The 13,097-nt window shown below is 41.9% G+C and overlaps 1 protein-coding gene across 1 annotated transcript; it reads left to right on the top strand.

Annotated features, from left to right (window-relative positions):
- The first annotated feature begins 4,919 nt into the window (after window positions 1-4,919).
- SUMO2 (small ubiquitin like modifier 2) lies at window positions 4,920-12,616 on the top strand. Its single transcript, XM_063120269.1, has 4 exons — window positions 4,920-5,150; window positions 7,346-7,477; window positions 10,224-10,295; window positions 11,995-12,616. The coding sequence occupies exons 1-4, from the start codon at window positions 5,130-5,132 to the stop codon at window positions 12,055-12,057; spliced, it is 288 nt and encodes a 95-aa protein (XP_062976339.1). The 5' UTR covers window positions 4,920-5,129; the 3' UTR covers window positions 12,058-12,616.
- Window positions 12,617-13,097: the final 481 nt, after the last annotated feature.

The following is a 13,097-nucleotide window of genomic DNA, read 5'->3' as shown; positions in this document are numbered from 1 at the left end:
AAAGTAACGCTATCTCATCACCCCAGTAATGGGTGATTTGATAAGTGGAAGGGGCCATAACTTGGTGGTAAAGCACATGGTCTGAATACAGAAGGTTCCAGGTTTAATCCCTGACATGCCCAGTTAGAGCTGGAAAAACTCCTGCCAGAAATCCTGAAGAGCCACATCCAGTCAGTGTCAACAATACTGGGCTAGATGGACCATTGGTCTGCCTAGGTATAAGGCAGCTTCCTATGTTCCTAAACGGACATATAATGATAGTGGCTAAGATCTCACAAATTAACCCTTCATATTCCAGTTTCTGAGGGAAATGACCTCAATCTTTGTAGACTATCAAAACTGTGTAAAAACATTTGAGATTGAGCTATTTTTGCTTTGTAAGAAATATTTTATTAAGGAGTAAATCCAGGTGGAAGGGGATAATATTATTCGTATCACTCTCACTGTATATGCTTCATTGTTATATGCGGCTCAATCATTAGCCTCAGTCATTAGCCAACAATGTATTTCCTGCTTGTTCTTGGCTGTTCTTTTGTTGTATCCAGTAAATAAGAGGCATTATTATTATTATTATTATTATTATTATTATTATTATTATTATTTTGTCATATTTTTTTAACACTCTTAAAAAAAACCTATAAAAAGAGTGTTGATGTAGTCCTATGCTTACATATATGCTGGTTGGAGGGCTATAGGGCATGGCTGAATTCCCACTAAGCTGGCATAACTTGAGATATGCCTCCTCCATCAGTGGAAAGACAACAGCACAACTTTGTGCTAGTGTATGTACAGATTAGGAGGCTACAATTTGTGGGTAGAAACCCCTCAAGAAGATAGAATAGGGCTTTTCCTGAATCATGCTAGACTCTTTCCTGAAGCTGAAGATTGGAACTCGTTTAAATTTCAGGGAAGAAAAATATTTCTATTTCAAAAAAAGTCGTAGCACGTCTCTGCTTTGGCAAGGAAGGGGCCTAGGTGGCCAGACTCTGCGGATATGGGCAAAAAGGGGTGTCAGAACAATAGCATTCCTTGGCTTAGATTTCATTTAGGCAAGTGAAGGCCAGTGGAGGTAACCGGACTAACTGGGATATCAGGCCCTTGGGAAGATGTGGAACTCCGCAATTTGCCACACAGTGTGGAGCAAGTGTGGAATCTTGCCAAGAATGATGTGACCAGGAAAACCAAGTGATCTTAGCGGTGTAGAGCCTTGCCTTGGGATGGCTAGGAACCACAATGAATGATTTCAGAAGTTTATCACTGGTTGGATTCACCGTAACACTGAGGGGTTGGAGGCCAAGATTCTTATACCATTTTCACAAAGGTTTCGAAGGGACTAAAGGTGCCAAGTCCAAACATGATAATAGCACAAAGGGAAAGAGGAAGACTTGAGAGGAAGAGTCAAAGGGTTTACACTATCAACAAAAAGTGGGAAAGGTTAATTGCAGGAGCCATGACAAATGTCAAAAGGGTGATTTAGGATAGGCAAAACTATTCAAGGCGGTGTTGTGCCTAAAGTTACTCAAAGTTGTGATATTTTCCAAAATGCTGGAAAATTCCCAATCTGCAACTAGACTTGTGATTAGATCATACCTGGGAGAGATCACTCCAGGGGTAGAATATGCTCTGGTAATTTAATTATTGCCCACTCAGTATGGGGCTCTTAATTACATGCAGTTCTGATTTGAATATTTTGGCTAAATTTACCTTTGAATAAATGCTAGGTTTTGGGCAGAATTGTTCTGTCATATTTTCTCACCCTTGCCTAGCTTGGTTCTGGCTGAGTTTCTTCAAGTTACACACTCAAAGTTGGCAATACGACACCAACCCCCAGCAATCCCACTCCAAACCTATAATTGGGGATACAAAGGCAGCACACCCTACACAAGTAAACAAGGAGAGCGGAAATCCAGATTATAAAGTATAACATCTGCAAATGACTCCCATGTTTCTCTCATTGCTATACCTGATAATAACCCTATCTTGGCTAAAGTATCGGAAAAACAACCCTTTCTCCTCAACACCTGGAAGCTGTTTCTCCCACGCAGGAGACACAAGGATAAGCATGCACCCCTGCATGCATGTAAGCTCTCCATTGGTGAATGCCAAGCAATCTATTGCTACCACTGGTCAAACAATGAAGAGCACTTTTGACCCTGGACACATGAAGCAGAAAAAATGGTCCACTGCACACATTAAGATCCACAGCAACTATCCTGTTGTTGTGGAAGGATCAGGTAGATATTGCATATCTGGAGTTATAAAAAGTTTTTGACAAAGTCTTTCACTAAGGCTCCTGAGTAAACTTAGCAGTCAAGGGATAAGAGGATGGGTCCTCTTATGGATCAGTAATGGGTTAAACAACAGGAAGCAGAGAGCAGGAATAAATGAATAGTTCTCACAATGGAAGTAAGTTAGAAATGGGATCCCCCAAGGAACTGTAGTGAGACTGGTGCTTTTTAACTTGTCCATAAATGATCTGCAGTTAGGGGTGAACAGTGAGGTGACCAAATTTGCTGAGGACACCACATCCTTCAAGATGGTAAAAACAAAAAGGGAGTGCAGAGTTCCAGAAAGGTTTTTCCAAACTGGTGAAAGGGAAATAAAATGGCAAATGTGGTTCAATACTGAGGTAAAAACAACTTCACATATATACCATAGCTCATGGTGGGGCATGAACCTCCTGTTTCTTAATCCTAGGTCCTTCACAGTTAGCTAATGAAAATTGCTGCTGTGTTGTGCAGTTGTGGCTTCCATTCAGAGCCAGCTCAAGATATTTTACTGTCTGCAGTGAAGGACAAGATGGCATTCCCCTATTCCACATTCAAAAGCAACCAAGCTGACAGTTAAATCTTACCTCAACACTGGTGAAGGGATAGCATCCTCCACTCAGTAGCAGGCTAGTTTAGGGGAAACGGGGGGGGGGGGGGGGACACATCTCTGTCCTCCTGAACCAGCCTCCTCACTCTACCTAATGTTTCCCTTGTGGCCTGTCCTAGTTCCTCTTTTTCCATGTTTGACAAAAGACTCCTGTCTTTCCACTCCTGTTGTCTTGAACTTTGGTCCTTGGGAAGTCTTTTTTTTTTTTAACATACAGGTTTCCACTCAAGAGTTCATACAAACAGCCTGTGCATATGAGTAGTATAAGGGAATTCCAACCCCAGTGTGTGTGGAAATTATTTGGGACTCCAAAGCACTGGCTACCTGTAATCTAGATATAGCTACCTGTGTCTGAGGCCTTAGCCAGACCTAAGGTTTATCCCGGGATCGTCCTGGGGTCATCCCTGTTCATGTAAATGTCACACAGGGGATCCCGGGAGCAGGCAGGGACGATCCTGGGATGATCCCGGGATAAACTTTAGGTCTAGCTAAGGCCATAGTCACTCAAGCAATAAAAGATGGTATGACGTCATTGTGCCAGGGTTGTTTTGTGTGTTGTATACCAGTCGCTATGCATGGATTGGCTCCTTTTGTGGCTGGTTCATATAGGGGCATTGTCATTATGCTGACTTGTGGTTGATAGGAATCAGCAACATTGTCATGGATCTGGGGCTGGGATTGATAGCATTAACTCATTTTTTTCTTCCCCACCCCCACCTGTCTTGTACTGGTGTAGTGTAGGATATGAACTATGTTACACCAACATTGCAGCACTGTAAGGGGCCTTTCATTGTAGTTGGATTATAGGACTGCTAAAAAAATGCAATAGGTTGGCTGCGTTCGGCTGACACTTTAGGCAACGGAGGAGGGAACAGGCAACACACAGTACCTTATTTCAGAGATACTCCCCTCATAATGTGTTGCCCCTCTCCCTGTCACATGGCTGAAAGTCCCTGTGTCCTTCTGGGTGGCTGGTGCTCCGCCCTCCCTCCTCTTGGCCCTTTCCCATCAAGCATTGCAAGTTCTGCCAGCTGTACAGGAGTGGCTGGGGGGCTTTCGGCTGCTTCTGCTGGAGAACTCTGACCTTCCAGAATAGTGCACTCGATGGGGGAGATTACACAATGGAGCCCGCCACACGACATGTTAATCAACAGGTCTCCGGATAAGCAACGGAGCAGCCCGTTGTTTTCCCCCCGTTGTTTAATTCCAGAAAATAATGTACGTAAGTTGTGTGCCCATTGTGTTGCCCCCCAGACGACACAATAATCAACACAACGAACAATTGCCTATCACACATACCAGGTTGATTATCGTGTTGTCCAAACCCAGCTGCTGTTTGTATCTTTATGCCTCTTCTCTGCCATTTTTATTTTGGCTAACAAATGTTCCTGTGCTCACCTGGTGTGTAACAAAACTAGGAATGGAACAATGAAATGGGAAGTTAGAAAACTCCCAGCCACTGACATTGTCCAGCCCACACAAGGCCCAGTGGGGGGCAATTTGATCCCCTCATATATTGTTCAGCACCCCAGATGTGTTGCAACTTAGTGGGGTATAAAGAAACACAATGGTGTTAGTGAAAGGACACTTTAGGTTATGTGAATGAGTAACCATATATGATACCTGGGAAAGGAGGCAGTGAAGTACCGTGGTATTGGATGGGGTACATTAGGAACAGAATGCTTATGCACAAAAATTCAACAAGGATCAATGTGGCTGGTGCATTAACCAAACCAACATGCAAAATTAAAATGCAAAGAGATACACTGGATATGTAATTTATACATGAACAGTAAGTTGCTTTGAAGAACAAACTGGCTAGGTGGAACCGTCTGCAGTATTAAAAGGCCCGGCGGCCATTTTGAAAAGACAATACCCTCTTCACGAGCAAGAGCAAAGCTCGCTGCGCCCAGCGGGGTGCGCGCACGTTGGTCAGGGACGCGGACGACGACGCCCTTGGGTGCGCGCACGCACGTCTACTTTCCCCTCCCTCCGCCATTCTCCTCCGAGTTATGTAACGGCGCTGCGCGCTCTCGCAGGCTGAGGCCCAATGGGGATGCGGCTGAGGGGGGAGGGGGAGGCAGTGCGTGCGCGCTCTCGTAAGCTTAGGCGCGGCCCCGCGGCAGTACGTGCGCGCTCACTCGCCCCCTCCCCCAGTCTTTCTGTCTCGGCCGTCGTGGTCGCTTTTTCATCTTTCCGTCCCCCCTCTTGTTGTGAGGTGCTTGGAGCGGACCAGACCCCGCTGACTCGCCATGGCTGACGAGAAGCCCAAGGTGAGCGAGGGAAGGGCTGCGAACCGGCATGTGGGGGAGGAGGGAGCGCAGCGCTGGCTCTACCGCGCCGGTTCTTGCGCGCCATTTTCCTCCCCTCCCCCCAGCTCTTAGTCTGGATTCTTTCCGGAGGGCGGACGAGGAAAAGGGGCGCCCTATCGAGGAATTCGTTCTCCCCCTAGCCTTTAAAGTAGGGAGCCTTCCTTGCCATTGCACGGGGGGATGTTGTTTCGCTTTCCGCGGGACGGGCTCCTTTTTTTCGCCGTCCCTCCCCCACCCTTCGTTTAGAAAAAAAGAAACAGGCGCTAGTCCCTCACGTGCTGGGCGCCGTCCGCAGCTTTACTTGACTGGGAATGTTAGAAAGGCCTCTTTGTGTTGCTTCCCTCCCTGCCGCCCTGCACGCCGCTGCTCCTTGAGTAGTCCAGCAGCAGGTAACCCCTTTTCTCTCCCCTCCCGAGGGGTTAACTGGCAGCTGGTGGCCTGGGTTTTCCTCTTCCTCCTTCGCCTTGTTTTAAATGTGACTTCGGGAGGCGCCAAAACCTTAGCTGCTGCAAAGACCCGTCCTCTTTCTCTCTCTCTCTGCAGGACTCCGCAGGATCTTGTGCCATGAAAGGGCTTGCCGCTTAAGCCGGCTGAATAGAGTAACGTTTTAAAGGGGACGGGGATTCACGGAGTTTGCTTTGTGTGTTGTGCAGGGGAAAGATCGGTGCAGTGGGACTGTGTGTATTTTCTTAGAGATCTGGGAAGGCTTGTAATGTGGAAGCCGTGAGTTGCATCCTGTGTTAGGCCTACATGGAGTAGACCCATTGAAATGAATGGGATTTAAGTTAGACTAACGTTGGATACCACCCTCTGTGTGCTGAACTGATGTGTGTGTCCGAGGGATACTGGGTGCATTGGAAGTAGGCATGAGGAGCATCTATGTAGAGTTTTGCATACTATGAATTTCATGGGGGGTGTTAGAATCGTGGGTTCTGTGGAGGTGCAAGGTGTTTCATGAGGCTCTGAGCTAGTTGTTATCTGGAATAAGGGATGTTCTTATGTTAGACGATGCCCTTTAAACTGGCATGGCAGTATCTTATCTCTCCCCACCACCCTAACACATCTCTATAGTATACTAGAATAGATTTATCCAGACACAAACTAGTTGATGCTACATTCATTTTGAAGATTGCTTGTTGCATGCTTATAAATTTAAGCTAGTCCAGTTCCATGAAGTCACGAAGAGTCGGAAAGGACTGAACGAATAAACAACAACAGTTCTTTGGTATTGTTTTTCTGTGCTTCCCACTCTATTGTATATTAACAGTGAATATTTAAAAGTATTTATGTCTTTTATGGACTTACTAGAATTTGCCATTTTTAAAAAAAATCCTTTGAATTAAGATAAATAGGCAAATTCTTAATGCACCTTTATTGAAAAGGAGGAGCTATATGAAACAAACAAACAAAAATAGATCTATGTGCTCATTGTGTTAAAGGAGCAGAATAAAACAAGTATAAAAATGATGTGCTAAAGAATTGTATGCATTAGAACAGTAACTTAATGCTTGGCTTAGTTCAAATAAAGCAAGAGGAGGTGTTCGTAATTAGCATGTTAGAAGCTAAAGCTCCAAGAATAGATGTAGCTTTCCTAAGAAGGATAAAATTAACTACTGTGCTCTTTACAACTGTAGGCTGCTGCCTTAACTCTTTAAAAACTTTCCCTTGTAAAAAGTCAGGACTTTGGTCTTCCAAATAATCATCATTATATTATGCTAGTCAATTTCACTGGGTGATTTACAATAAATCCCATACATGTCTAATCATAAGTAAGCCCCACTGAGTTCGATAGGGCATACTCTCAAGTAAGTATGTGTAGGATTGTAACCATAATGACGTTTGTTAGTTTCAGTATTGCTGTGTGTTAAGAATACTGTATGGTAGGAAAATCAACTTCATATTTTTCGTTAAAACATGAAGCATGGAAGTATTTGCAATGGTCTAATTGACTGGGTTACCATGATCCATTGTTTTTTGATAGCAGCTCACTAGAACTTTACCTACAGGCTCCTGACTAGTGAATGATAATTCTGAAGCAGAAAACTAGTGGCTAGACCTTCAGGATTAGGGTGTGTGATCTGAACATTGAACCTGAAGATTTATTACTAGGTGGAATAACTTGCCTTTAAAAACATTCTGCTTTTTCCCCTTTACAGGAAGGAGTGAAGACTGAAAATAATGACCACATTAATCTGAAAGTTGCAGGGCAAGATGGATCTGTGGTGCAGTTTAAGATTAAAAGGCATACACCACTTAACAAACTAATGAAAGCTTATTGCGAACGACAGGTGAGAAGGTTGTATGGGTACTTGAAAGCGTCTTAACACTGTGATAATTTGTTTAATGAAAATGCATCCAGTTATACCTTTTACTGTTGTCAAGATAAACTGGCATGAAACTGGAAAATTAAAGGCTTGCTATCTCTGTTCAGCCTGATGTACAGTTCCCTCCTGTTTAGAAGATAACTGTGCATTGCTCTTTGAGGATTCTAACCTGTTGAATTAGGCAGAAGCCTTCACAAGGAAGAGTTCCTAGGACCTTTGAGGCTGATACTAGTTAACCTTAACTTTTCCAGTATTTGTTTTTTTATATCGAATTAACATAACTTTATATACACTTGCAATAGCAACAGTGAATGGATAGCTGTTTCTGGAATTGAAAGTGGGTTGGTTTTGGGACAGTGAAGCAATATGTCCCATCTTATAATCATTATTTTAGCTCTAGTTGAAATGAACTTATTGGCCCCTTCTAGGTTTAGAGATAAATTTCTAAGTATACTCCCCTGAAGGCTTTCAGGCACCTGGAATTGTAACTTTAAGAAATGTAAAATACATTATTATAGTAAAGAAAATGTGATTATTCAAAATACATTTCTCAAAAATGTTGTCAGAACAAGAACATTAGTTTGGTAATTATGTGGTGGGATATATGAAACATAAACCATGATACCCTATTCACATTATTCTGTGGTTTTCTTTTATATCAAAGTTAACTGTTAATGATGTACCTCTTTTCTACTTCTGATTTTGAATTGATCCTAAAACTTCTGGAAATCTGAGGATTATGCAAAGGGAATATTGTTACAGAATATTTGAATGTGTAAGTGGACTTACTGAATTAAGGCCCTCCTTGGAAATGGATGCATTTCAAAAGGTGTATACTTCCACATTGGACTACTAGGGCTTCCAATAAGTAACGATAGGAGTAATTGCCATACTTGGGTGATTTGAAAGTATTATTAACTCTTGAATCATTTGGATATTTTAGGTTCATGTAAACATCAGGGTAACATTGAGTGAGTTTCCAAAGTTAGCTCTATTCTGGCACTTTTCTAAATTTAAAATATGGCATTGTGAACAAGTTGTTAAGAGCATAACCATTAAGGGTTGTGAACAGGATTCACCTTAAAGGTTTGTGTCGGGCAGAGCACATGCTTTGCAGTGCCTTCTGACTTGCTTGCTTGTTATGCAATGTGCTGTGGCTATGCCATAGGATGGAAAAGGGCCCCACTCCTTTCTATCATAGTTATATTCTTCACAATAGGTTGTGAATCCATTAACAATCCACTAACAATCCATTAGCTAACACAGGTGCATAATGGTACATAGTACAAGGCAAATGACTAGCCCCAACACTTCAGTAGCACAGTGACATTGCAGGGACAACCTCTGCTCCAAACTTGGGAGGAGAGATGGAGCTAGCCTATATTTTGCTCGGCTCTAGAAATACTGCATGTCAAGAATGAATTCCAGAGCAGAACATTGTCCGTAGCCTATAATGTCATGTCTGAAACAAGGTTGTCCTTATCCAATTGGAAGATGGGTAGTGACAGCAGACAAAATGGATTTTTTTTAATAAGTCCAAAATAGCCAGTCTGCCTTATGGGCAGCATCATTTTTGTCACTGCGTAAATCATGTTGCTCTAGCTTAAGCAACCTCTAGCAATGCAGTGCCAATAGCAGTGATGTTGTGATGGGTTTCCCCCGGAAACCCATCATGCCAGCAAATGCTATTGGCTTTGCACTAGAGGCCATCTATGCTAGTGCAACATAATTTACATTAGTGGTAGTGTTGAATACAATTCTGCCCTATATCTTTATGTCCATCCTCAGATATGATGATCTTTTAGACACTGGGCATGTGAGAGACCTGGCTGAGGTTCAGCCAGTGAATATTCTGGTGCTGGAAGTAACATAAATTAGCTAAAGTACAGGATTTTACAAGTTAAGGATTTCTACTTGTGGTTAATTGTGTGTGTTCAGGTGGTTAAGTGGCAGCCCTAGAAATATGGAATGAAGCAGGAGTGGGCTAAGGAGGGCAGAGCAGTCAGGGTTTAATCTAGGGCCAGTTTTAGCTGGGAGTGAGGGCCAATTCACACTTGAAGGTAGCAATGCTTGCAGATAAATTCACCATCTCATCTTCACTTTGTGGAATGGGTTATCATAAATTGCCCCATAGAAATTTCAAAGAATGTGGCAATCTAAGAATTATGTGTATTTTTGTTGGGTTAGCAGAACTTATAGGCAGGTGGTCAGTGTTGCAGAAATAGCTGTTTCTGTGTTAAAAAATTTAAAAAAATTCAATGCAATCTTGGAGAAATCCTAGATATAAAATATAGTGCCATCCTAGAGAATTTGGGAAAGCTTGCTTTGTAGTGACTTATCTATTGTAAGAAGGCTGCCACACATCTGAGGCTTAGGCTGCCACACATCCAAGACTTGCCATCCCGAATTATTTTTCAGTTTTACTTGAATTTATTGGTCCCAAATCACTGCTTCTGGATTTGAAGATTTATCTAATTATTGCCCATCTCCTAAATGCAGCCAATAGGGGCACTTGTGAGCACTCCTACTAGATAAAATTTAACATGTAATCTATCCTTTGATTGTTAATGTAGATTTTGGCACACTTACTGTAAATACAAATGTAGCATTCAGTGATAGGAAAGTATGTAGGATAGTCTGTGGTAGCTGCTTGATTTATCCGAGCAGTATTTTAGCCTGTTGCTTATTTTTCTTTTTGTTCTCTATGTAGGGTTTGTCAATGAGGCAAATCAGATTCCGGTTCGATGGACAGCCCATCAATGAAACAGATACACCTGCACAGGTAAAAAGAAAGCTCCTAAAAAGTTCCTGCTATAGATAGAAAACTAAAATCAAGGATACAAATATTAACCAAGGAATGGTTTAATACTAGACCTTATTCATACTGTTATGTTTATAGCTAGATCATACTGATTTAGGGAAATAATGTAATTCTTCTGTATGTAGAATAAACATTCTACATACAGAAATTTATTCAGTGTCCCAATTTTTGAGCATTGGGTCCTCAACGTAGTTTATAAAACGTCAAAATACAATCTAAACACCCTGTGGGTAATGGCAGTGGTAAATAAATAAATAAACACCTCTTTATGGCAAGGTGAGGTTTCATCTTGCCTAAAGAAGTTGGTGGTAGGACCTTAGTTTAAAAAATAACTCTCCTTAAAGCCCACTGGATTGGATAATTTCTGTCCAGTCTCTAATATTCTATTCTTGGGTAAGGTGCTGGAACATGTGGATAGGGGGAGTGGAGGGGCAATCTCAAAAGGTGGTGTTGGGTGACTCTTCTTCGACACTGTGGCCAATGGCCTGTGGTGTCCCTCAGGGTTCCATCTTATTCCCCCATGCTGTTGAACTGCTGGGAGAGTTTGCTGATGACACTCAACTCCTTTCCGCCCAAATCCAAGGAAGTTGTTCTAGTTCTAAATTGGTGTCTGATATCGGTAATGGACTGGATGAGGGCAAACAAATTGAAGCTTAATCCAGACAAGACAGACGTTCTCTTGGTTAGTCAAAAGGTAGATCAGGGAAAAAGGATTCAACTTCTCCTGTTTGGGATTGCACTCCTCCTGAAGACCTAAGCTCGCAGTGTGGGTGTACTTCTGGACTTGGTTTTGAACCTGGATGCCCAGGTTTCGGCAGTGGCCAGGAGTGCGTTTGCACAGTTGAGGCTAGTTCACTATCTGTGCCCGTTCCTAGAGATGTTTGATCCACCCACAGTCACAAATGCCTTATATATCCCATTTGAACTACTGTAACGTGTTCTACATGGGGCTGCCTTCAAAAACTGTTCAGAAACTTTCAGGTGCCCCAGAATGATGCAGCCAGACTGTTGTAACAAGCCTGCCTGGTTCTTAAGAACTTCGGGAGAGGCTCTTCTTTTGAGACCACCACCTTCAGAAGCGTGTTTGGTGGAAATGTGAGAGAGGGCCTTCTTACTCCCTGGCTGTTGACCTCCCTGCTAAGGTAAACTAGGATTGCTCCCTCTCTGCTGTCCTTCCACCAGCAGACAAAGATGGCTTTATTCTAGTGGGCCTATGGTGTGTAAGCAGGCCTACTAATCTGATGCTGTTTTATTCTATTATTGTTGTGTGTTTAATTTAGGGTTATTGTTTTTAGCTAATAATAATATACAACCATGGTTTGTTAAAATTAATTCTGGGCAATCAGAGTCTGTTGGCTTAGATCCAAAGATGTCTTACACAAGTAGAAAGACATTTCCACTTGCACAAGGCAGCTTCCCCAGAATTCTGTCAGATTTCCCATTTCTTTCCAGCTGTCTGGGCTCCTTTCCTTGTTGTTTCAGAGAGTCCTCTGACTCTCAGGAGCAGCTTTGGAGGGGCCAGAAGGGCTCCATTGCATGAACTAATCTTTAGGCTTTTGTTGTGTTGGCCTTGTTCTTTTTGGGACGTAAAAATATGACGTATGTTTGGATTGTATACTTTGTTAACATTTGAATTAATTTTTTAACCTTTTTAATACAGTTGGAAATGGAGGATGAAGATACAATTGACGTGTTCCAGCAGCAGACAGGAGGAGTGTACTAAAAGAGAGAACCAAACTTCCTTTCCCACAGACAACACATTCACAATTAGAAAAACAAGACTCGGTTCAGCCACATCTTGACTACTGCAGTATAGCTTTCTCTCTTCTTTTATTTCTTTTCCTATTCCTTCTATTGTACATAAAGTAACTGGTGTATGTGCACAGACATGCATATTTTTTTTAAACTAAATGGCCAATGGTATGTTTTGATCAACATCATATGGAGATGGGGTGGTAAAAACAAACTGGTCTGTGAAAATACCCCATGTCTCCATTAGTGGCATGCTCCTCTAACTTTTATCTTTATATTCCAGTAAGTTATTTTGCTCTCATCGTTGAAAAAAAACAAAACCTTGCATACCTTATTTGATTGGATAATTTTAATGTTTTTCTTTTATCGTTGTTCAACCAAGGACGATTTTATAACTTTTTTGTACGTAGCTGTTACATGTAGAGCAATCTGTCTTTAAGTAGGGGTAAATTACTCTAAACAAAAAAAATGATCTTGGATAGTTTTCCCTTCCGTCTTGTTGTTTAAATAAACTTCTTGTTTAAAATAAACAGCTTATTTTTCTCTGCTGTCATAACACTTAGCTTGGGACCAGTCAGCTGCTGTGGCAGACACAGAATTGCTTGCTGTTTCATCAGATTTCATACCCAATTATTGTACTTCTTTCTACTGTCTAGACAAGAAAAAATTACCAGAGACACGAAGGCTAAGCAGTAGTTTTGGAGGTATTTTTTTTGCAAGGGTTTTGTGAATAGACTTTCTTCCACTGGAAACCCTGAAAAGAAATGAGTTTTGTAATCTAATATAATGTAAATAGCCAGATTGAAATGTAATATTTGGTTTACTTCTGCAAATACTGGGATTTTATAAAATTCAATTTGCATGTACATTTATGTTGGCCTATAATTGGGCAACTATTTTGGAAAACTAAGATCAAACTGCTGGATTGTAATCAGATTGTCCTCCATAGCTTTTTTTTAGTGATGAACAGACCCACATATTTGCTTTGACAATTCTGAAGTGCTACTTCCC

This window comes from Elgaria multicarinata, chromosome 3 (genome assembly GCF_023053635.1).
Source record: "Elgaria multicarinata webbii isolate HBS135686 ecotype San Diego chromosome 3, rElgMul1.1.pri, whole genome shotgun sequence".
NCBI classification, from domain to species: domain Eukaryota; kingdom Metazoa; phylum Chordata; class Lepidosauria; order Squamata; family Anguidae; genus Elgaria; species Elgaria multicarinata.
The sequence above is the reverse complement of the archived record's forward strand: the minus strand, read 5'-3'. Positions and strand labels throughout refer to the sequence as shown.

What these genes read in the sequence shown, in the direction of transcription:
- SUMO2 (XM_063120269.1), top strand. Translation starts at nt 5,130, where the DNA reads ATGGCTGACGAGAAGCCCAAG. An exon ending in AAGCTTATTGCGAACGACAG is followed by an intron (nt 7,478 to 10,223) that starts GTGAGAAGGTTG and finishes TTCTCTATGTAG; the next exon opens with GGTTTGTCAATGAGGCAAAT. An exon ending in AAACAGATACACCTGCACAG is followed by an intron (nt 10,296 to 11,994) that starts GTAAAAAGAAAG and finishes TTTTTAATACAG; the next exon opens with TTGGAAATGGAGGATGAAGA.